Here is a 25563-nt window from a genome sequence, read left to right as displayed (position 1 = left end):
TCATGATTTTTTTTTAAACATGGACAAAGCCAGCTCTTGTTCTTTTCCTTTTTTTTTTTTTTTTTTTAAGATTTTATTTATTTATTTGACAGGGAGAGCAAGAGGGAGAGAGCACGAGCAGGGGGAGCAGCAGGCAGGGGGAGAGGGAGAAGCAAGCTTCCCCGCTGAGCAGGGAGCCCGATGCGGGGCTCGATCCCAGGGTCCTGGGATCATGACCTGAGCGGAAGGCAGCCGCTCAATGATCTGAGCCACCCAGGCCTCCCCTGTCCATTTGTTAACTGGGTTGTCTTCTTGTTGTTGAGTTGCAAGAGTTCTTTATATGTTCTGAATAATGGCCCTTATTAAATTTGTGATTTGCAAATATTTTCTCTATTCTGTAAGTTGTCTTTTCATTTTCTTTTTTTTTTTTTTAAAGATTTTATTTATTGGGGCGCCTGGGTGGCACAGCGGTTGGGTGTCTGCCTTCAGCTCAGGGCGTGATCCCCGTGTTAATGGGATCGAGCCCCACGTCAGGCTCCTCCGCTGTGGGCCTGCTTCTTCCTCTCCCACTCCCCCTGCTTGTGTTCCCTCTCTCGCTGGCTGTCTCTATCTCTGTCGAATAAATAAATAAAATCTTAAAAAAAAAAAAAAAAGATTTTATTTATTTGACAGAGAGAGAGACAGCCAGCGAGAGAGGGAACACAAGCAGGGGGAGTGGGAGAGGAAGAAGCAGGCCCACAGCGGAGGAGCCTGACGTGGGGCTCGATCCCAGAACGCCGGGATCACGCCCTGAGCCGAAGGCAGACGCTTAACCGCTGTGCCACCCAGGCGCCCCTGTCTTTTCATTTTCTTGATAGTATCAATTCATACATGGTAGTTTTTATTTATTTTTATTTTTAAGATTTTATTTGAGAGAAGAGAGAGAGTGCACACAAGAGAGAGCACAAGCAGGGGAGGGACAGAGGGAGAGGGAGAAACAGACTCCCCGCTGAGCAGGAAGGCCGACGCAACACAACTCGGGGCTCAATCCCAGGACCCCGGGATATGACCTGAGCCCAAGGCAGATGTTTAACTGACTGAGCCACCCAGGCGCCCCTGTACAAGGTAGTTTTTAATTCTGATGTAGTCCTATTTATTTTTCTTTCATGGCCGTGCTTTTACTTATTTTTAAAGTTATGAACATACATTAATTTAATAAAAATTAAAATGAGGGGGCCACCTGGTGGCTTAGTTGGTTAAACATCTTCCTTTGTCTCGGGTCATGATCCCAGGGTCCTGGGGTCAAGCCTGGCATTGGGCTCCCTGCTCAGCGGGAAGTCTGCTTCTGCCTCTCCCTCTGCCTGCTGCTCCCCCTGCTTGTGCTCTCTGTCTCTGTCAAATAAATGAATAAAATCTAAAAAAAAATTAAAATTAGGATAAAAACATCAAGGCACTGAGAAACTGGTAGGTCTGTGTGGGCAGGGCTTGTTGAAAGGTAGGCTTCTGTGGATGCCTCAGAAAATTGGTTTTAAATAACATATGGTAGAAATTATATCACAATAACAAAGGAAACCAATTACATTAATAGTTATCAAGATGTATACTTTTTTGTTAAGACATTAAATAACACAATCTAGCAGTGAGTCTAATTAATTTCCAAGTAGTGGATGACAGTAAACATTATTTCACGATAACTGTGACAGGTGTAATGTGATATGAAATTATCTGTGATTTCTATTGGTGCCAGAGTGACAGGTACTGCTAACATTAAAGTGGTTTATTGCCCAACTAAATTTAAGGACATCTTGCTCTTTCCTTAGGGGAAGACCTTTAAATGTCAGTATTCTTTCTCTGCAATCCTACAGAATCTTGTTCAGAGAAGAATCTTGTTTCTCTAGGGGTCAGTATTTTCTCTGATATTATTGCTTGTGTTTTAAATGATTTTGTGAGGCACCTGGCTGGTTCAGTTGGTGGGGCATGCAACTCTTGATCTTGGGGTTATGTGTTTGAACCCCACATTGGGTGTAGAGATTACTTAAAAATAAGACCTTTAAAAAAAATTGGGGCACCGGAGTGGCTCAGTCAGTTAAGCGACCAACTCTTGATTTTTTTTTTTTTAAAGATTTTATTTATTTATTTGACAGAGAGAGACAGCCAGCGAGAGAGGGAACACAAGCAGGGGGAGTGGGAGAGGGAGAAGCAGGCTCATAGCAGAGGAGCCTGATGTGGGGCTCGATCCCATAACGCCGGGATCACGCCCTGAGCCGAAGGCAGACGCTTAACGACTGAGCCACCCAGGCGCCCCCCAACTCTTGATTTTGGCTCAGGTTATGATCTCAGGGTCGTGAGATCAAGCCCTGCATCAGGCTCTGTACTCAGCAGAAGTCTGCTTGTCCCTTCCCTCCAAGCCCTCTGCCCCTCCCCATGCGTGGACATGCACTCTCTTTCTCTCTCTCTGTCTCTCTCAAAAATAAATAAATAAAAATAAAATTAATGATTTTTTAATCACTACAGTTTTTAAATTTGATAGGTTCATATCAATCTTTTGCACTCTTGATTTTTTAAAAATTTTTTATTGTGGCAAAATATAACATCATTTTAACAGGGTTTTTTTAAGACTGATTTATTTTGAAAGAGAGAGCCGGAATGCAGGGGAGAGGGGCAGAGGGAGAGAGAAATCTCAAGGAGACTCCCCACTGAGCACAGAGTCCGACACGGGGTTCCATCTCACAACCCCAAGATCATGGCTGGAGCCGAAATCAAGAGTCGGATGTTTAACCAGCTGGGCCACCCCGGCGCCCTGCATCTTCACGGTTCTTAAATGTACAGTTCAGCGGCATTAAAGACATTCATATTGTTGCACGGCCGTCACTGCCATCCATCCCCATAGCTTTTTATCTTGTAAAACTGAAACTCTACCCATTAAACAATAACGCCTCATTCTTCCTTCCTTCCCAGCCCCGGGCACCCATTATTATACTTTCTGTAAAGTTCCAGCTACTCCAAATACCTCATAAAAGTGGAATCCCACAGTATTTACCTTTTTATGATTGGTTTATTTCACTGAGCATTAATGTCCTCAGAAGTTCTTCCGTGGCATAGCGTATCTCAGAACACCATTTCTTTTTCCGACTGAACAACAACATGTACACATTTCGCTTATCCTTCCATCGGTCAAGAGAACAGACATTTGGATTGCTGCCACACTTCAGCTGCTGTGAGTAACGCTGCTGTGAACGTGGGCGTACAAATAACTCCCAAGTCCTTGCCTTTTGGTCTGTTTGGATCTATATCCAGAAGCGGAATTGCAAGATCATGTGGTAATTCTATTTTTAGTTTTGTGAGGAACCATCACAGTGTTTTTCACAGTCACTGTATCATTTTACACTCCCCCCAGCAGTGCTCAGGGGTTCCAGTTTCTCCATGTCCTTGCCAACACTTGTTGTTCCCCATTTTCTTCAGAGTTGCCATCCTCATGGCTGTGAGGTGGTGTCTTCTTACAGTTGTGACTCTCGTCTCCCTAAGGCTTAGTGATCTCGAGCACGTCTTCATGTGCTTGTTGGCCGCTCACAGGTCTTCTTTCGAGAAATGTCTACAGAAGTCCTTTGCCCATGTTGAAGTCAGGTGGTTTGCTGTTTTGTTATTGAGTTTTAAGAGATCTCTATATGTTGTAGATATTAATCCCTTACCCAGATATAGGATTTGCAAATATCGTCGCCCATCTAGTGGGTTATCTTTTTACTCTGTAGATTTTTATAATGCACAAAATTTTAAATTTTTTGAAGTTTGTTCGTTCTTTTGTTACCTGTGCCTTTCATGTAATAATGAATCATTGCAAATCCAATGTCCTGAAGCTTTCATGCCATTTTTTCTTCTAAGAGTTTTATTGTTGTAAAAAGGTCTTACATTTAGGTCCTTGATCCATTTTGAGTTAACTTTTGTATATGGCATTAGGTGGGTCTAACTTTTGCATGTGAATGTCCAGTTTTCCCAGCACCATCTGTTGAAAGGACCATCCTTTCCCCATTTGTCTTGGTACCCTTGTCAAAAATCATTTGACCATATATGTAAGGGTTTACTTCAGGGATGTCTATTTTATTCCAGTGATCCAGATGTCTGTCTTTAAGGCAACACCACACCGTTTTGATTTCTGTGGTTTTGTAGTAGGTTTTGAAATCATGACGTATGAGTCCTCCCATTTTGTTCTTTTTCAAGATTGTTTTGAGTATTTGGGGTCCCCTGAGATCGCATATGACTTTTAGGATGGGTTTTTCTATTTCTGTAAAAACACACTTTGGGATTTTTGAAAGGGACTGTATTGAATCTGTAGATGGCTTTGGGTAGTATTGACATTTTAACAGAATTAAGCCTTGATGAACAGGGGACGCACTTCTGTTTCTTGTGTTGTCTTTAATTTCTTTCAGCAGTGTTTTGTAGTTTCCATTGTACAAGCCTTTCACCTCCTCGGTTAATTCGTTCTTAAATATTTTCTACTACTTGATGCTATTGTAAATGGAATTGTTTTATATTTTCCTTTTCAGCTTATTCGTTGTTAGCATATAGAAATGCAGCTCTTTCGTTAGCTTTGTACCCCGCTGCTTCGCTGAGTTCACGTAGTAGTTCTGGGCGCGCGCATGTGTAATCTTCGGGGTTTTCTACAGAATATCGTGTCTTCAAACAGGTAATTTTACTTCTTCCTTTCCAATTTGGATGTCTTTTCTTTTTCTTGCCTAACTGCTCTGGCTAGAACTTCTAGTACTTTGACTAGACGTGGTAATAGTGGGCATCCTTGCCCTATCTCTGGTCTTAGAGGAAACACTTTCAGACTTTCATCATTGAGTGATTGAGCATTGAGTATTATGCTCCCTGTGGGTTTTTCATAGATGGCTTCTATTATGTTGAGGTAGTTTCCTTCTACTCCTAGTTTGTTGAGTGTTTGTCTCATGAAAGGGTGTTGGATCCCATCCTTCCATTCCAGGAATAAATCCCACTTGGTCTTGATATGTAACCCTTTTAATGTGTCACTGAGTTGTATTTGCTAGCATTTTCGTGTTGACGTTCATAGGAATATTGGTCTGTAGCTTTCTTTTCTTGTAGTGTCTTCGTCTGGCTTTGGTTTCAGAGTAATGGGGCCTCATAGAATGAGTTAGGAAGTATTTCCTCCTCTCCAATTTTTGGAAAAGTTTGAGGATTAGTAATTAGTTCTTTAAATCTTTGGTAAAATTCACCAGTGAAGCCATCAGGTCTAGGACTTTTCTTTATTGAGAGTTTTTGAGTACTGATTCAGTCTCCTGACGAGATAAAGGTCTATTCCGATTTTCTGTTTTTACTGATTTAGTTTTAGCAGGCTTTGTGTTTCTAGGAATTTGTCCATTTCATCGTCCATTTCACCCAGGTTATCCAGTTTATTGGTGTGTAACTGTTCTAGTATTCTTACAGTCTTTTTATTCCTATAGAGCTCCACTTCCATTTCTGATTTTAGTATTTGTCATCTTTCTCTTAGTCCATCTAGCTAAAGGTTTGTTACTTCTGCTGATCTTTTTGTTTCATTCATTTTTCTCTATTTTTCTATTCTTTATCTCTGCTCTAATCTTTCTTGTTTCCTTCTTTCTGCTGGCTTTGGGGTTTATTTTGTTCTTCTTTTCTAGCTCCTTAAGTTGTAATGTTAGATTGATCTGAGATCTTTCGTAAGTTTTTAATGTGTTTATAGCCATATATTACCCCTTAGCACCACTTTTGTTGTGTTTCATAAGTTTGGGTATGTTTTATTTTCATTCATCTCGGTATTTTCTAATTTCCTCTCTATTTCTTCTTTGACCCATTGGTTGTTTAGAGGTATATTGTTCAGTCTCTCTCTCCCTCTCTAAAAAAAAGGGGGGGGGTGCCTGGGTGGCTCAGTCAGTTAAGCATCCAACCCAGGTCATGATCTCAGGATCATGAGATCGAGCCCTGCATCAGGCTCTGTGCTGGGCATGGAGCCTGCTTAATACTCTTTCTCTCTCCCTCTCCCTCCCCAAAATAAACAAGTAATTAAGTGTATTGTTTAATTTACACAGTTTTGTGAGTTTTCCAGTTTTCCTTTTGTTAAATTGATTTCTAACTTCATCCTACTGTATTCAGAGAAGATATTTGTATGATTTATATCTTTTTAAAAATCTATTAAGACTTAATTTGTGGGGGCACCCACCTGGCTCAGTCAGTGGAGCATGGGACTCTTGATCTCGGGGTTGTGAGTTCAGGCCCCACGTTGGGCCTAGAGCTTACTTTTTAAAAAAACTTGGAGGCGAAAAAAAAAAAAGACTCAATTTGTGGCCTAACCATATGGTCTAGCCTAGAAAATGTCCCATGTACACTCAGGAATATTATGTATTCTGTTGCTGGATAGTGTGTTCTGTGTAAGTCTGTTAGATCTAGTTGGTTTATTGTGTTGTTTAAATGCTCTCTTTCCTTACTTATCCCCTGTCTTGTCCCATTATTGTGAGTAGGACATTAAAGTCTCCAGCTAGTACCGTAGAACTGCCAGTTTCTCCCTTCACTTCTGTCCGTTTTTGCTTTCATGTATTTTGGTGCTCATTAGGTATATAAATGTTGATAACTGTTACATCTTCTGGGGGCACCTGGGTGGCTCAGTCAGTTAGGCGTCTGCTTTCGGCTCAGGTCATGATCCCGGGGTCCTGGGATGGAGCCCCTCACTGGGCTTCCTGCTCGGTGGGGAGTCTGCTTCTTGCTCTTCCTCTCCCTCTGCCTCTCTCCCCCCACTTGTGTTCTCTCTGTCTCAAATAAATAAAATCCTTAAAAAAAATTGTTACATCTCCTTGCTATTCTGAATGCACTTTTGATTCTTAAGAATACGTCTGTGTTCCAATGGCATAGAGACTTTTTCATGGTTTCAAAATTTGGGGTTTTTTTTCATTTTTTCATATTTAGGTTTTTAATCCATCAGCAGTTCCTATCTGCATTCTACAATCTTGTTTTGTTTCTTTTCTACGGAAAGCCAGTTGTCACAACACCAGTTATTGAAGTCATTACTTTCCTCACTGATCAGTGATACTGGCCGGTCATAACCTCTGCCAAGTTTTACGTACACAGGGGTGTGTTTCTGGGCTCTATTGTGTTCTCCTGTTTTGTCTATTTCTGCGTTAATATAGCTGTTAACTGCCATAGCTTTTTCGCATTCCTTGGTATCTGGAAGGGGCGAATCCTCGTCCTTATTGTGTTCGGAAATAAAAAGTTCACATACCTCTTCATTCATCCAGTACTCATTCTGGAACGAGTATAGCAAATTCCTTGGAAAAATTTTGCTGGAGCATTGCCTGGAAATAGAATTTATCGATTAATTTGGGAAACTTGATACCTGTAAAATAATGAGTCGTCTTAGCAATGAATAAAGCTTCTGTCTCCGTTTATTCAGCTCTCCCTTCTATATCCTTCTCTTCAAGTTTGATGAATTGCTCCATGATGGTCTTCCATATTTTTATTCGGTTTATTTCTTAGTACTAGCTAGGGTATTTTTGGATAGTAAAACCGAGCAGTTTCTGTTTTGCATATTCGGATAGTTACTCTGGGATTTGTACAGTGATGTCGTGTGCAGCGGCCTCGTGGGACTCTGTTCTCTTGGATTTGCATCGTAAGTAGTATTTGCTACAATGACAATTTTGTGTCTCTCTAATTTTACTGTGTCTCATGCATCTCTTGTCTAACTGTGGGAGTGTCAGGACACTGTGGAACCGTAGGAAGAAAGTAGCACCCCCTGACCTGGTCCTGACCTTCCCTCATTCTGTGAATATGTACTGGCACTTTTTCTAGCTTCTGGGGAGAAGGCAGTGAACAAAACCAAGCCCTTGCCCTCGTGGAGCTTACGTTCTCATGGGGCGAGACAGAAAATAACCAAATCAGCAAACAACGTGGAAGATGCTTAGATGCGCAGCGGAGAAAACAGCACAGAAAGGACAGTGGGGGCTCAGGGATCCTGGAGATCTGGAGGGCAGAGGCAGCGGCAGGGACCGAGAGCTCCTGGGGTGGGCAGGTGCCTGACGGGCTTCGGGCCCAGGGAGTGTCCGGTATGGTGGCAGCAGCAAGCCGGACGTGGGAGCTGGAGTCGGGGCCTCGGGGGATGAAAGGCTTGGCTTTCACTCTCAGAGGAGAACTCACTGGAGAGTTTTGAGTGCCGCAACTTGACATTCTTTTTTAAAGGATGAATCTGGTTTCTCTGTTCGAGAGTGGGGTGAGGGGCACAAGTGGAAAGTGGGAGAAATGAGGAGGTGTCACCATGATCTGGGTAAGACAAGATGGTGGTGGCCATGAGCACTTCTGAGAGAGGGGGCAGTTCTGGATACATCTGGCAGATAGAGCAGCATTTCCTGACAGACTGGGTATGGACTTGGAGTGAAAGGGTCAAAACCGGTTTGCAATCTGGGTGACAGAAGCTGGAGTTGCTACTGGGATAGGGAAGTCGGGAGTTCAGTTTCCAGCATGCTAAGTGCAGTGTGCATTATCAGGTATCAGAGTGGGGACATCAGGCAGGCAGATGGATACAGGAGCTGGGGAAGGCCCAGGCTTGAAGATTTACTGGAAGTCCTCAGAGTGTATGTTAAGGTCAGAAATGAGATGGCAGGGGCAACTGGGTGGCTCAGTCGGCTGAGCGTCCCACTCTTGGTTTCGGCTCAGGTCACGATCTCATTGGTCATGAGATTGAGCCCCGCGTGGGGCTCCGCACTCAGTGGGGAGTCTGCTTGCGATTCTCTTACTCTGCGCCCTCCCCACTCACATGTGCGCTCTCTCCCTCCCTCCCAAAAATAAATAAATCTTAAAAAAAAAGAAAGAAAGATGAGATGGCAAAGCCTAAGGAATGGAGACATGGACACTGCATGATGGGAAAGGAGGAGTGACCAGTGCGATGGGAGAGAAGGCAACTGGAACACACTGAAGAGTTTTCGAGAAGAGAGACTGCTGTGTCAGATGCTGCTGCTGTGCACTGCAGGTCAGATCTAGAAACACGAGGTCGTCAGGGGCCTGTTGTGGTGGAAGGGGCCTGCTAGGGCAGGGGAAGCCTGACGGAGAAGGATTAAGGGAAGACAGCAGTAATTGGAGACAGCAGGTATAGACAATAGTATGGATGACTTGTTCTGTACAGGGAACAGAGAAATGAAGGGATATAGGGTCAGAGGACAGGGTTGGGGGGGTTTTGTTCCTTTTGTTTTTAAACGGAGTGATATAAGCATGTTTGTATGTTGTAGGGAAGGGGAAATTTATTATGCTGGAGAGAGGGGACAGCGGTGAGGGTGGTCTTCTTACGTGAGTGAGAAGAAACTGAATTAGTGCCCAGGTGGGAAAGGCAGTTGTAGGGAGTGTCTGGGGGGCAGAGTTCAGGACTGCGGGACTCCTGATGGATAGTCACCCACTGTCTGTCTGGACGTATGTCGTGGTCTGCTGTCAAGTCTCACATGGCGTGAGTTCTGCTGTGCGGCTGGCCTTTGGCTACGGTCTGTCTGCTGTCCCACGTCTTCCTGTGCACGCACTTCCAACCTTTCTCTCACTGTCCTTATAATCATGTCTCCTGTAAGGAGCACATGTCTGGGTTTTGAGTTTTGTCCAGTCCTTTAATTTTTACTTTAGAAATTGACAATGTAGTCCGTTTAATATGGGATTTCTATATACTTAGGGTTGTTCCGGCCATGTTATTTTGTAGTATCTCTTCTATTTTTTTTGAGGTTTTTTTTCCTCTCTCGTCTTCTTTTGGATTAACACGCCCCTCTCCTGCTTGTCTTTCCTAGTATTGAGGCTGCATTAATTGGTGTTAAGTTTGCCTACAAATAACATTTAAAAAGAAAGGAAAGTGGTTTGAACAAGACTGTTTATATCTCTCAAGTTCAAGAACATCTGAGATAGGAATGCTGGAGCCCCAGGCTTGCTTTTTCTGAGGTTCGATGTCATAAAATCGGCTTCCGTTCACCAAATCTTATCATTCTGGGTGCCTGAGTGGCTCAGTCAGTTGAGCGCCGACTCTTGATTTCAGCAATAGGATATTCACACAGTGTAATGATCTCGGGGTCCTCGGATGGAGCCCCGTGCCGGCCTTCACACTCACCGTCGAGTCTGCTTCTCTCTTTCCCTCTGCTCGTCCGCCAGCTCATGCTCACCCTCTCTCTCAAACAAAATCTTAAAAAAAAAAAAAAAATCCCGGGTGCCTGGGTGGCTCAGTCAGTTAAGCACCTGTTTTTGGCTCAGGTTATGATCCCAGGATCCTGGGATCGAGCCCTGCATTGGGCTCCCTGCTCAGCAGAGAGCCTGCTTCTCTCTCTCCCTCTGCTGTTCCCCCTGCTTGTGTACTCTTTTTCTCTGTCAAATAAATAAATAAAACCTTAAAAAAAAATCTTCTCGGGGCACCTGGGTGGCTCAGTCAGTTAAGCATCTGTCTTCAGCTCAGGTCATGATCCCAGGGTCCTGGGATTGAGTGCGCTTAGCAGGGAGCCCGCTTCTCTCTCTCCCTCTGCCTGCTTGTGCGCGCTCTCTCCTTCTCCACACACACACACACACACACACACACACACACACACACACACACAAAACCACTTCTCATCACTCGAGTGGCCGCTGGATTCCAGAAGTCCCAAGCGCATTCCAACCAGCAAAGGAACCAGGAGCACATAGGAGCAGCTCGGCCCCACGCACTACTTTTTCCACCCACTTCATTGCTTGTTGCAAGGGTAGCCAAGGGAATGCTTGGGTCCAGGCTGCTATGTGCCCAGTTAAAAATCGAAGGTCCCCATACATCTCTCATTTTCAGAATCCCGTGCTGTGTTTAGCAGAGTGTGCACATTACAGAGATGCGACATACCAACCACAGAAGTCCTTATCCTCATCCTGATTCTGGTGTGGCTTGTTCCAGGGCTCGATCTTGTGCCTATCTTGCCTGTTTCCCATTTGACAATACTCCGTCCTAGAAAATTCACACTATGCCTAAGAAACTTCTGTATTTTTACTTGATTTGAATAAAGTTGCTGTTTGACATGAAGAAAAACTCAGAGGTGCTATTTGAGGGCTAAAGAGAAACAAACATTGGAGACAACTGGCCGTCACTGCCGCAGGAGTTACCACACTGCTGTTCTTTCAGCCCTTAAAACCTTAACGTTGAGTTATTTCACATCTTTACCTTTCTCCCAGACGACACAAGGACCTTAAGATATGATTTATCTAATTGTTTTCTTATGGTTCAACTCCCCCAAATATTGATTCTTAGATAATTACAGGAATCGTTATTTACACATGTATTTATTTAGATTTATCTGTGTGCTTATCATTTTCTTTGCTCATCCTTCTTATATCTCAGGTCTTCCTTCTTCAGTCATTCTTTTCTTCGTGGAGTACATCCTTTTTTTTTTTTTTTTAAGGTTTATCTTTTCTTTGTAATCTCTACACCCCATGTGGGGCTTGAACTCAGGACCCCAAGATCAAGAGTCGCAAGAGTCGCACGCTCTACCAACTGAGTCAGCCAGGCGCCCCCTGAGCCCTTCCCTCAGTGAGAACCTGACAGCTGGCATTAAGTCTGTTGTTATTTTGCTCTCGTTCTTCTTATTAATCTTTATCTACATGCAAAGAGTAGACAGTAAAGAGAAATAAAAAGAATACTCCCGTATCCATCACCTCGTTTACAAATAGAATGTTACCATCTTTGAAGTCCAGTGGTATCACCTTCTTTCTGCCGTACCAGTAGGCACTATCCTAAAATGTGTTAGATACCCTTGCTTTTCTTTATACTTGTACCACGTAGATGTGTAACCGTAAGGAATAGACTGTTTCGTTTTGCCTGGGTTTGAATTTTATACTAAAAGAAGGACAGGGTATGTATTTTTTTGAGGCTTGCCCTTTTCTATTTATTTATTTATTTATTTATTTTTATTTATTTAGTAGACTCCATGCTGGGCCGTGGAGCCCAGCGAAGGGCTTGAACTCACAACACTGAGATCAAGACCTGAACTGAGATTGAAAGTCGGTTGCTCACCTGACTGAGACACCCGGGCGCCCTGAGGCTTGCCTTTCTTCAGTTCAGCCTTGTGTCTGAGCTTCATCCACGTGAATGCCTGTACCTAGAGATCACTCTTCTCGTTGATAAGTAGCATTACGCTGTATGAATATACTAGCGCTTCTGCTCCACTGATGAGCACTTGAATTGTTTCTAGTTGTCAGTTGTGGACAACTCTTTTATAACAGCATTGAGATGCAGTTTATATACCATAAAATTCAGCCCTTTAAAGTATACGATTCAGTGGTTTTTAGTATCTTCGACTCTGTGAGTTAGTATACTCTAACTCTGTATCATCATCACTACCTAATTTTAGAACATTTTCATCACACCAAAAAGAAACCGTCTACCCATGGAGTCATCACTCCCTACCCCTCTCTCCCCCTCCCTCCCACCCTAGGCAGACACTAGTCTGCCTTCTCTATGGATCTTCCTGTTCTAGACATTTCATATAAATGGAATCACATCATATTTGTGGTCTTTTGTGTCTGGCTTCTTTAATTTGCATATTTTTGAGGTTTATTCATGTCATAAATTAGTATTTCATTCCTTCTAATTGCTGAGTAAAATTCCATTGTATGGATATACTCTATTTTCTTTATCCATTTGTCAGTTTTCTCCACTTTTTGGCTATTAGGTATTCTTTGAAACATAAAAGTTTAATTTTAGTGAAGTCCAACTATTTTTCCTCTTTGGTTGCTTGCGATTTTGGTGTTAGGTCTAAGAAATCATTGCCTAATCCAGGATCTTGAAGATTTACTCCTATTTGCTTCTAAGAGTTTTATAATTTTAGCTGTTACATTTATGTCTGTGAGTTAATTTTTGTGTATGGTGTGAGATGTAGGGGTCCACTTTTAATCTTTTACATTTGGAGATCCAGTTGTCCCAGTACCATTTGTTAGTGACCGTTCCTTCCCCATTGAATCATTCTTGGTACCCTTGTCAAAAATCGATTGACCATAAATTTAAGAATTCATTTCTAAACTCTCGTTCTGTTCCTTCACATCGATGCACGTGTGTATACTTACGCCAGTACCACACTGTCACGATTACCGTAACTTTGAAGTAAGTTTTGAAATTGGGAAGTGTGAGTCTTCCAACTTTGATCTTCAAGTAAAAATACAAATGAAAGTTGTTAATGACCGGCTCTCAGGTTCTCACTAAAGGAAGTTCTAAAGTATGTACTTTGATCTTGCATTTCCATGTGTTTTAGGATCACGTTGTCAATTTCTGCAAAAAAAAAGAAGCTGGGAGTTTATTTTGATAGGGATTGTGTTACATCTGTAATTTGATTTGGGGAGTGTTGCCATCTTCCTGTTAAGTCTTCCGGTCCGTGAACATGGGATATCTTTCCATTTCCTTAGGTTTTTAAAACTTTCCATAATATTTTGTAGTTCTCAGTATACAAATCTTATATATCTTGTGTTAAATTTATCCCTGAGTATTTTATTCTTCTTTTACGCTGTTGTAAATGGGATTGTTTTCTTAACCTCGTTTCCAGATTGTTCATTGTTAGTGTATAGAAATGCAACAGATTTTTGTATGTTGATCTTGTACGCTGCAACCTCACTAAATTTTGAGGGGTAGGGAGAAGATTCCTTAGGATTTGTTATATACCGGATAATTTCATTTGAAAATAGACAGTTTTATTTCTTTCTAATCTGGATTCCTTCTATTTTTGTTTTTTTGCCTAATGGCTCTGGCTTCGGTGTTTAATACAAGTGGCAAGAGTGGAGCACCCTTGCTTTTGGGTCATTCCTGATGTTAGGGTGAAATTATTGTCTTACACCATTAAGTATGAATTAAGCTGTGGATTGTTATGAACATTTTTGACCGTGTCTCCTGGTGTACATACACAAGAGTTCTCTAAGATATATACTGGGTGTGGAAATGCTTGGTTCGTAGGGTATGCATGTTTCAGATTTACAAGAAATGCCAGGCGCACCTGGGTGGCTCAGTCAGTTAAGCATCTGCCTTCGGCTCAGGTCATGATCCCAGAGTCTTGGGATTGAGCCCCACATGGGGCTCCCTGCTCGGCGGGGAGTCTGCTTCTCCCTCTACCCCTCCCCCTCCTCCTCTCTCTTCTGTCTGTCTCTCTCATGTAAATCAATAAATAAATCTTGAAAAGAAATGCCAAATTGTTTTCTGAAGTAATTATACCTATTTTATTATTTCCTCGGCACTGTGTGGATGTATCCAGTGCTCTACATTTTTTGGTTTACACTTAGTGCATCAGGTTATTTTCAATCTACAAGTACGAGACAGTGGTTATAATTTGCATTTCATTGTTACTAATGACACTGAGCATCTTTTCATGTATTAGTCATGGTTTCTTCCACTATGGTTTCTTCCACTATGAAATTCCTGTTCATGTTTTTTCCCCATTTTTCTATTAAGTTGTCTGCCTTTTTCTTACTGCCTCATAGGTGATCTTTTATATATCTGGATTCTGGGACTTTTGTTAGTTTTACATATGGTAAATATCTTCTCCCAGTTTGTGACTTGTCTTTTCACTTTCTTTATGGCATCTTCTAAGTAAACAGATATTAATTTTTAATGTAAAATTTCCTTTAATGATTTTTACTTTTTTGTATCTAAAGCAATCCATCCTTCTTTCAAAGTCAAAAAGACATTTTACTGTTTTCTTGGGACACCGGGCTGGCTCAGTTAGTGGCACATGTGGCTCTTGATTTCAGGGCTGTGGGTTCAAGCCCACGCTGGGTACAGAGATTGCTTAAATAAACTTAAAAATACACACACACACACACACACACACACACACACACACATTTTAAAGATTTTATTTTTAGATAATCCCTACACCCAACATGGGGCTCAAATTCACAACCCCAAGATCAGAAGTCACACATTCCAACTGAACCGGCCAGCTGCCCCAAAAAAGATATTTTACTGTTTTCTTATAACAATTTTCATTTTCCCCATTTAAGTCTTTGATCCCTTAGAATTGATTTGTCTGCAGTGGAGTGAGATAAGGCTCTACATTAATTTTTTCTTATTGGATGATAAATGTATTAAAATGCCTGTCCCTGTTCTGGTAATATGCAGTACAACTCTGGCAAATACCAGGTTTCCTGTATGTGTTGATCTGTTTCTGAGCTATTTTGTTCACTCGTCTATACCTAAGCCCAAATCACACTTTCTTCACTGTTATAACTGTACAAAGAATCTTGCTAATAGGAAGGACAAGCTCCCCATTCTTCAAGTGTGTGTTGGCTAATCTTGGCTCTCTGATCTCATATAAATTTCAGAATCAGCTTTTCAAATTCCAGGTTGAGATTTTGATTGGAATTAAATCTGTGGATCAGTTTGGGGTGAGATGGCATCTTTATAAGTTAAGTCTTTGCTAATCCAAGAACATGATTATGCGTCTCCATGTAGGTCTTCTTTACTGTCCTCAGATTTTGTATTTCCTCCATAAGATTTGTCAGGTTAGTATTTTCATTTTGCAGGGATAAGCTGTATTTTTTGTTAATGTATTTAGTTTATCATTAATGAAATGCTCGTAACCTTTATAGTGATGTTATATCTAGAAAATTTTTTATATTCTTACTATTTGTAAATAAGGAATTGCTTTTTTTGGGGCACCTGGCCCAGTAGAGCTTGCAACTGCTGATCTCTCGGGGTGTTGAGTTCAAGCCCTGTGTTGGGTGTAGAGCCTACTCAAAAGAAAAAAGAAAACAAAAAGGAATTGCTTTTTCACATTGTACCATTGAGCATGATGTTTGCTGTAGGTTTCCTGCAGATACTCTTTTTCTGGTTTAAGAAAATTGTTGAGTTTAATGGAACTTTTTTACTGTATCTATTTAGATAATCATATGGTTTCGCTTTCTTAATCTAAGAGTGTGGTAAATTTTATTAAGAGATTTTTCTCCTTTCTTGACGACTTTTTGAATTAACCAAGTATTTCCACTTTTCTCACGTTACCTTATTATTCTTTCAGTAGTTACTCTAAAGATTACAGCCTGCATCTCTGACTTTGTAAAGACTACACCTTTACCACTTCCCAGAGGATGTAAGGACCTTAGAACACTTTTATTCCCTTCCTGACTTGTGTACTGTTGCTGTGAAGTGTTAGAGTTCTATAAATAGTCTAACGGCCGCAAGCCTTTATTTCTGTTTTATGCAGTCAATATTAAAATGAATATTTACTTAGCTTTACCTTTTTTTTTTTTAACCCCTCTGTTACTCCTCACTCCTTTATTTCTATGCTTCTACTTAGGATCATTTTCATTCCAAAAGAACTAAAGCAGGGGGCACCTGGGTGACTCCTTTGGTTAAGCACCCAGCTCTTCATTTTGGCTCGGGTCATGATCTCAGGGTCCGGGGATGGAGCCCCACATCAGGCTCTGCGCTCAGTGGGGAGTCTGCTTGAGGACTCGCCCTCTGCCCCTCCCCCCACTTGCATGCGCTCTTTCTCTCTCAAATACTTTTTTTAAAAATATAAGAAAGAACTAAAGCAAAAGCCTAAAGAACTCTGCTCAGTATTTTAATGCGGGATTTGTCTTAAAATGTCCATATTTGTCCCTCGTTTTTTTAATAGTATCTTTGCTAAGAATTGTGGGTTGGTGTTGATCTTTCAGTAGTTTATGTCTTTGATTACGTTCTGATTTCCAGCCTGTTGGTCATCTGTCAGTCTTCCTGCTGCTCCTTTGAAGAGCCATTTGTTTCTCCCTCTGTCTGCTTTCAGGATTCTCTCCTTGGGTTGTGGTGTTGTCAGTTTCACTGTGATACACAGGTGTAGTTTTCTTTTTATTTGCCCAGCTTGATGTTCACAGGGTTTCTAGAATCTTGGGCTTTCCTAACTTTCATTGGTTTCGGAGAAGTCCTGGCTGTTATTTCCTCAGATTTCTGCTCCGTTTTATTTCTTCTCTCCCGTGGGTGCTAATGACACATACATTAGACTTCTGTGTTTTATGTTTCTTCATCCTTTTTTCTGTGTTTTCCCTTTTATTTTCCTGCTCAGGGCCTCAGTCTGGATATTTACCACTGGCTTATTGTATAGATCAGCTGTAACTAATGTATTAAACCCATCTCTTTGCAATCCTAGTTTCAGTGACTCTCTTAATTCTAGAGTTTCCGTGCGATTCTTTTTGATTCTGGTTCTCTGTTACTGTTCTTCATCTTGTCACGTATTTTCTTGGACATACTCAGTTATGTAACACCTTTGTCCAGTAACCCAGTATCTACATCCCCTATGGGTTTTTCTTTTTTCTGTTTTCTCTCTTTTGGTGTGCAGTCGTCTGGTCCTTTGTCTGCTGTACTTGGTAATTTTTATTCAGTGCCAGAAACTTTATATGAAAACAGCTTGGCTCAGGATGATTTTCTATTCTTCAAAAAAGGATTTACTTTTGCTTCTTGCAGGCAATCAGACTAGAGCCAGACCAACTTAATCCAGAATGGGATTGAACTGTTTCAGAGCTGGGCGTTTTGAGACCGTCTGTTTCTACTTACCCCCATCCTAGTGCGCACTCTCCAGGGAATCCCAGAGATAGCCTGGGGTAGGTTCCAGCCCCCTCGTCCTTGGCAGACCATGAACTCCAATTTTCATCTCTCCCACTCAAGACTACTGGAAGCACTGCTTAGCTTACTGCACCCTCCTGACTTCAAGTCCTATCTCCCTTGGTAGTTCTGAATTCCAATTTTCGTTCCCTGTCCCCTTGAAACTGCCTCAGGCTCTGCTCAGCTTCTTAGCCTCCTAACCACCACCTTCTGCTCGGCTTCTCAGCCTCTCGGCCTCACACTGCTTTAGAAATTGAGAGGTGCCGTAGGGCACAGGCAGTGCAGAGTGTCAGACTCGCCTGAATATTGTTTCCCTTCTTGCTGGGGTCTTAGCCTCTCAGATTCTGGCTGCTCTGGTAAATTTTTAATGCCTTGAGATTTTGGGGAGGTTTGGTTTGGTTTGTGTTTTACTTAGTTTTTTCACTTGTTCTTAGTGGGAGGGTTCGGTTTGTCTCCTACTAACTGGTTTTCCGTGGCCAGAATCAAAAGTCATTAGAATTTTCCAATGTTGGATCAGTCTTGTATTACCAGAATAAAACCAGGTGAATAATGATATATTAGTATATTGCTGGACTTGATAATATTTGACTTAATAATTTTGCCTTTGTTCATGAGAGTTGGCTGGTCATTTTCCTTTCTCATGTTTTTCCTATTTTAGTATTAAGGTTATCTAGCTTCATAAAATGAATTTGAGATGTTTCCTCCATTCATATGCTTTTTGTTTAAGAACAAAATTATCTTATTTCACGGTTTCGTACAACTTTCACAAAAATATCTTTTCCAGGGGTACCTGGGTGGCTCAGTTGGTGGTGTGTGTGTGACTCTTGATCTTGGGGTCATGAGTTCAAACCCCATGTTGGGTGTAGACATTACTTTAAAATCTTTTAAAAATATGTATCTTTTCTGCTATGGTTATGTCATACGGTTCTTTTTCCATGCATAATCTTTTTTTGTCTGCAGCTGTCTCCTTTTTATTTTGAACAGTCTGGCAGGGTTAAATTTTATTAATCATCTATTATTATATGTTGATTTATTACTTTATTAAATTTCTCCTCTTTGGGTTCATTGTATTGTTCCTTCACTAATGTCTTAAATTTGATACTTTTTTTTTTCAGCCTGTCCTTTTTAAAAATGTTTTTGAAACCTCTGGCTTTCCCTTTAAGTACTACTTTAGCCATACCTAACAAGTTAGGACACGTAATATTTCCAATTTCCACTGTGATTTATTTGACCAGTGGATTACTTTTAGAAGTTTGTTTTTTAAGTAAACTCTACACCCCGTGTGGGGTTCGAGATCACGACCTCAAGATCGAGTCGCGTGCTCCACTGACTGAGCCAGCCAGGCTCCCCTATTTTTTGTTTTTAAACATGCGACTCAGTTTATATATGAGAACTTTGTTCCTTTTTATGGCTAATATTCCACTGTATGTATATACCATTTTATCCATTTATTTTTTTAAAGATTCTATTTATTTATTTGAGAGACAGAACACATGAGGGGGAGGAAGAAGCAGACTCCCCGCTGAGCAGGAAGCCCAATGCGGGGCTCAACCCTGGGACTCCAGGATTATGACCCGAGCCAAAGGCAGACGCTCAACCATCCGTGTCACCCAGGCGTCCCCCATTCATCCACTGATGAGCACTTGGGTGGCTTCCACCTCTGACTACTGTGGATCATGCCACTGTGAATATTGGCGTCCAGGGAACCTGTTGACTCAGTTTCCAGTTCTTTGGGGGTATATACCTAGGAGTGGAATTTTTTAGTTATATGGTAATTGGATGTTTAACTTTTTGAGGAACTGCCAGACCACAGCAGCTGTGCCACTTTACGTTCCCACCAGTGAGGCACCAGGGTTCTAGTTTCCCCATACCTTTGCCAACTTTGGTTTTTTGGTTTGGGTTGTTTTATGTTATTAATAGCCATCCTAATGAGTGTGAAGTGGTACCTCGTGGTTGACTTGCAGCTCCCTAGTGGCCCGTGCTGTCGAGGAGAAGCGTACCGACCACTGGTGTATCCTTGGAGGATTGTCTGTTCAGCTCCTTGCTCCTTTTGTAGTTGGCTTATCTTTTTGTTGTTGGGTTATAGGAGTTCTTTATATTGTCTGAATGTTAACCCTTCGTTAGATACATAATTTGGAAGTAATTTTCCCATTCTGTGGGTTGTCATTTCCACTTTCTTCATAGTATCCTTTGATGCATAGAAGTTTTCTGTTTTACTGAAGCCAAATTTATCTTTTGTTGCCTGTGCTTTTGCTGTCTTAAACTACTGCCCAGTCCAAGCTCATGAAGATTTGCTGTTTTTATCTAAGAATTCTATAGTTTTAGCTCTTAGATTCATTCTTAAAGGTCCAGCTTCATTCTTTTGTTTGTGGATAGCTCTCCCAGCACTCTGCTGAAGAGACTGTCTTTCCCCGTCCACACTCATTCCAGAATGACAGAATACTACACCCAGAGAAACTCACGCAATACTTTTCCGTTGTTGTAGTTAAGAAATTAGCTGTTGAATTCCTTTCTTTAGCAGAAAGATTGCTTTTAATCTTTCCTTGCCCTTTAGCTGCTTTCTAGGAGCTTCTGTGTCTTCCATTTTACTGTCAGTGTGCATTTGCTTGGGATTCACTTGGCTTCCTGAGTGCCAGGCGTCATTAGCCATTTCCAGAAAGTTCTAAGTCATGAGCTCTTTGCATGTGTCTTCTCTTCCATTCTGTCTGCTCTCTGCTGGAGCGGACTGCTGTACACAGAGGCCCACTCTCTTCGATGTCTTTTTTTGATAGTCCCTTTTTCAAATTATTTGCTGCTTTTATTTCTTAAAAAATGAGGTGCGCAAGTGCAGTCTTGTGGTTGGGAATTCTCAGGAGAGACCTTCCCTTTTATTCCTACTCTAGACCAAACGTCTCCACTACGAGCCTTGAGAAGGGGGTGGGGAGCGGCTCATTTTATTCCCCACAGCTTAGCTAGTCATTTAAAAAGACGTCTTGCTTTGTCACCAAGCCGTTGAAGTGTTTTGCACCAGGAGCCCTTTCGCTCCTGTTCTCCTAGTCCCCGGGGGCTGGCAGCGGCTTTTATTCTCTGTGCCATTTCACAGTGGCCCTGGTTTCTGTGACGGCCTAATTTTTCTCTCGTGCTGGTTCCAGAGCTCCGGTTTGATCTCCTTCCCTTGTCTCACTCTCTTCTCAGAGCACCTCCATCCCGGCCTTGAACAACCGCCTGATATATTCATAGCTTTTCATCATTTTCTAGCAACAACTTTCTGGTGCATGTTCATGTGCCATTTGCTGTTCCTGTAATCTGTTTAGCTCCTTTTTAATTACCTTCTTAATGAGACAAAATTCTTCCTTGATGAGCTCTTGTAAAGTAGATCACTGTGGGAGAGGGGCCAGGCCTGCGTCCCAGGGGGGCAGGAGTTCCGAAGGCACGGGATGGGGGCCGTCTGCAGCCTCCTGTTCTCCCCCGGCAAGGACAAGGCTGCGTATGACATAGAGCGCCACCGCGCGTCGTCCCCCCCCCCCCCCCCCCCCCCCGGCCCCGGGTGCCGAACCAGGTTCAGGAAGGCTCTTGCTGCAGTCCACACCCCTTCTTCATTTCAAATAAGGGATGACTGGCTTCTCCCCTCAAGGCATGCTGCTTTTGGAGAACTCAGAACTCCCGCCTCGATCCAGACTCGCAGTCCCTACAGGCCTCCTCGGGGGCCTACGGGCAGCCCACGTCACACCCAGTGCTGCCGAGTTCTGTCACAGGAGAAGTCGATGTCGATTTCTTCTTTACTGTTTTGCTTTGCATTGATTCTGCGGCGACTGAAAAACAGTACTGTCTTTATGCCACAACTTCAAAACTAGAAGTCACACTAAAAGATCAACCTTCTATTCCTGGGCTGAGCCCTAACTCCAGTTGGAGTCTATTTGCTTAGATTTTATGAGACTTTTACATTTATGTTCAGAATGAAAGTGGTCTATTCTTGGCATGTCGTCTGTTCTCAGGGCTCCTGAAATGAGCAGTGTCATTTCCTATGTTTATTGACTCTCCTAAACAGTCTGAATATATAATACCAGGATTTTCTGTTCCTTAAAGTTTTTATCAAACGTCACCGTCATAGTTTAGCTTGGTTCCTTTTTCTGAGAAAATTTTTAACTTCTTCGGTTTTTTAAAAATAGCTTTGGTCTAAGATTTTGTTTCTTCTTGATTCTATGATAATTCATGTTTTCTTGGAAACTTTTTCCATTTAAACTCACTTATCCAATCTATTGCCATAAACTGTCTATAGGAACGAGGGCACAGGGCTCACTTTATCTGTATTGTTTGCATTTTTCACGAGAGCAAATTAAAGTGGGCGTAAAATGAATTCACCCAATGATGACTAGTAACCTGAGGTGGGGGCGGGGGGATAAAAGCCCCGATCCTGCCTTCTTCCCCAGCAAACCTGTGCTCTGCTCAGTCTCTCTCCACCTTCTCTTTCTCAGTCTTAGGAAAAGTCCTCAGTGCTGTGGGCAGTGCCCAGCTACTGATGTCCCAGAAATTCCAGCAGTTCCGGGGCCTCTGTGAGCAGAACCTGGTAAGTGTGATTCTTCCTCCTCCACCACGGGGCTTCCAGCCTTTGGCTTCCTGCCGGATGCCCAACCGGATTAGCCCCTCTAAGCCTGTGCCCTTGTCCCTAACATGGAGAAGGTACTGGTGACACGTGTCCATGCCTCACGCAAGGAAAGGGCCTTCCACATCTCTTCAATAGAAAAGCAAAGCCTATGTGAAAAGAGCCACATGAAACTTAAAAATCAGCACTGATTGAATTATATTAAACGTGCTCTAAGAAGACAGGTGAGAACTGAAGACATACCACCACTGGGATTGCTGGGTTCTCCTCTCTTTCAACCTTCCCCTGTCAGGAGGGCAGCTTTTCCTTTGGAAACCTCGCCTCACTCCACCTGGCCAGGGGCAGCGTGCTCCTGGGGCTGGAGGACAAGGGCGAGTGTTTGTCTCCAGGACCTGCAAGGGTGTGGCATCAGCTGGGGCAGTCACCATGAGCACCGAGTTGTCGGGAAACAGACTGGGGGGACGGAAACCGCATGGATTCTGTAATCCTACCCACCTGGCAGTGATCCTGGCTTCTCCCTGCCTCACCGTGAGGCCACGGCCGGGAACTCCTGTTCAGTGAGAACGGCTCTTGGCCTGGCATACATTAGGAACATGGGGGCCTTCCTTCCTGTAGCCCTGCAGCAGTGGTCAAGGCCTCAATCCCATGTCTGTGCAGGGCCTGCTCTCATGATGGGACTGTGTCTTTGGGAGAAAGATCTGCACCATCCTGGCTGGCAGTGACCAGGAAGGAACTGGCTTCATTCCCTCCCACAGGTCCTGCTGGGAAGGGGGGAGCAAGACGAGGCCTCCAAAGACCCTAACCAAGGCCGGCAGGGCCATGAGACCATACTTGGGGTGGGGTGCAGGACAAGTATCTGCCTTGCTTGCCCCACTGACCCCCGTCTCCCCTCCCCCCCCCCCCACCCGCAGAACCCTGAAGCCAACCCACGTCCGACAGCCCAGGACCTGGCAGGGTTCTGGGACCTGCTACAGCTGTCCATCGAGGACATCAGCATGAAGTTTGATGAACTCTACCACCTCAAGGCCAACAGCTGGCAGCTGGTGGAAACCCCCGAGAAGAGGAAGGTGAGCATGGAGCAGTGCGGAGGGGAAGTCCAGGGACAAATTCCTGGTCGGCAATAACGCTGCCCACATCGGTCAGTGCTGCTTGGCTCCCTTCTCCGTGTGTCGTCTTTGAGCTGGGGGCTCACGTCCATCAGTGCGCGGGGTCCATGCTCGGCTCTCGTCCAGCATGCCGCTCGCTCTGTGTAGTCGAGGCTGCCCCCTGAAGCATGCCATCCCGCCCTGCATGTTCAGAAAGGGGGCTCCTAGGAGACAGATGCCCACAGCCCTGAGCACAGGGAGAGAGTGGCTGTCGGAACTCTGGAGGCAGATCAGTCCTCCTTGGGCCAGCCTCTTCCGTGAAACCGTGGTGCCCAGGGACCCCTGTGGTTACTGGGTACCGGACCGTGGCCCTTGGGAGTTCTGACCCCCCCCACACCCCCCAGCAGAGCCTGTGAAATGTGGCCTGGGAGTCTGAGGCCCTGAACTTAAATCCCAGCTCTGGCCGTGTGACTCGGGCTCCCCGTGGTTCAAAGCAGGGGTGGGAACAGGTGCTGTGTCCGTCCCTTCCTGCTAGAACATTCTAGGATCCTGAGCTTGCTTTTTGCTCCTGTGCCTTGTGCTCTTCCCACCATCATCGCTTCTTGTGGCTTTCTGATTCCACGTGTGTGTTGCTTGTGCCCGACGTGGGGAGGCTGGGGTGGGGGCTCCAGCTGCCGGCATCTAGCGGGAGGTGGCGCCGCACAAAAGGTGCACCTTTATTTTATTTTTCTTCCCTCCTCACTGTCTCACTAAAGGAAGAGAAGAAACCACCCCCTCCGGTCCCAAAGAAGCCAGCTAAATCCAAGCCGGCAGTGAGCCGCGACAAGGCCTCCGACGCCGGGGACAAGCAGCGTCAGGAGGCCCGCAAGAGACTCCTGGCGGCCAAGCGGGCAGCTTCCGTGCGGCAGAACTCGGCCACAGAGAGTGCGGACAGCATCGAGATTTACGTCCCTGAGGCCCAGACCCGGCTCTGAGACCAGGAAGTGGGAAGCAAACAATTTTAAGTCATTAAAAAAAAAACCACACAAACTAAATGTGAACGGAACACCATTTTCTCAACCTTTAAGATGGTTATTCTGTCCAGAGACCCTGAGCCAACTTTCAAATTGACGCGTATACAAGGGCTCACAATTTGGCTTTTTTGGGTCCCTCCCAGCTTTAGGTTATGAAGACTTCATACAAAAAAAAGTCAACAGAAACACAAAACTCTAAAACTTCTCCCCCCCCTTCGCTGGCCGTGGTGGGCTAGGCAGACGGACCTCGGCCCCTCCCGGCCCAGCCTCCGGACCGCGGTCTTTTTACTTGTTCTATCTCACGAGAACTCGCACTAGCTTGTTTACAAGACGAGGACAGTCCGAGGACAGCCTTGGGCCCCTGCCATGTCCTTCCTCCTCCTCCCGCTACCCCGCTCTGACCTTGCAGTTTTCATTCTTCCGTTCCTCTCTTTTCCCTTCAGAGCTCACACAGGGGCGCGTCGGAGCGGCCGGCTCTGGGCCCCGCGTGCGGACACGCACCCCTGCCCCAGTGCTCCCGCACACGCACACGCAGGCACGGCCCCCGCAGCAGCAGTAGCAGCAGCCAGCCCCAGGCGGGCGGGGGTGCAGGGCCTGGCCTCTCCGAGAAGGGGAGGAGGGTTCAAGTCTTCGGGGGGGGGGGGACAATGAGATAAAAGCCACCGTTACCACACTCCAGACTCCCGCCTCTTTCTTCTCTCCAGCCCCCCCTTCCTTGGGTAAAATGTTTGACTCAGAGTGACTTGCAGGGGCCGCTCGAGAGAGGGACCCCGTTTTCCGGGGGTCGTCTGTCCCTGGCCGAGCCTGTGTACAGCACCCGAGGGGCGGGCGGCTGTGTCTGTACGTGTACATATGCACATAGACCTTAGAGTGTATATTTAACAAACGCCCATCTGCTCACCCATGCCCCCCAGCGCCGCCGCTGGCTCTCGGGGCACCTGGCAGGAGGCGGGTGTGTGAATAGCATATATTTTTACATGTACTATATCTAGGTGTGTGTACAAGTGTGTGTAAAAATATATACCTTGTGTGTAAGCGGCCTTTTTTTTGGTCTCCCACCTGCCCCCTGCTGTGGGCCCATCTGCCCCGCCTCTGAGTTTTTTTTTTTAACCCCAATCATCCTTCTCTCTCCTGCCCCCCCAGTCCCACTCCCAGGGTGGTGTGAGCCCTGAGCTGCAGTGGCCCAGGCCTGCAGGGTGGGGGGGCGGGCGGGGGGAGGGGGAGGCCCAGTGCACGAGGGCTGCTCTCTACCGCGGAGACGACGATGGCATTGGAGACGTCCTCGTGTCCGGCACTCGCTGCAGGGGCCCCAGGTGAACAGAGGGCCTGCTCTGGGGCCCCATTCCAGCTTGGCCGCCGTCTGTGACCTTGGGCAAGTCACTT

At 44.4% G+C, this 25563-nt stretch overlaps 1 protein-coding gene across 9 annotated transcripts in view; it reads left to right on the top strand.

Moving 5' to 3' along the window:
* DLGAP4 (DLG associated protein 4) overlaps window positions 1-24853 on the top strand; it is an 82186-nt gene extending 57333 nt beyond the window's left edge. For all 9 annotated transcript variants that reach the window (XM_044385804.3, XM_044385805.3, XM_057312544.1 and 6 more), the window contains 3 exons: window positions 21955-22046; window positions 22994-23149; window positions 23923-24853. In XM_044385804.3, coding sequence (XP_044241739.1) covers window positions 21955-22046; window positions 22994-23149; window positions 23923-24141 — 467 coding nt within the window. In that variant the 3' untranslated portion in view covers window positions 24142-24853. The remainder of the gene's footprint in view (window positions 1-21954; window positions 22047-22993; window positions 23150-23922) is intronic.
* Window positions 24854-25563: the final 710 nt, after the last annotated feature.

This window comes from Ursus arctos, unplaced genomic scaffold, assembly GCF_023065955.2.
Source record: "Ursus arctos isolate Adak ecotype North America unplaced genomic scaffold, UrsArc2.0 scaffold_16, whole genome shotgun sequence".
In the NCBI taxonomy this organism is placed as follows: domain Eukaryota; kingdom Metazoa; phylum Chordata; class Mammalia; order Carnivora; family Ursidae; genus Ursus; species Ursus arctos.
Note: the sequence above shows the minus strand (reverse complement) of the source record. Positions and strands in the feature narration are given on the sequence as shown.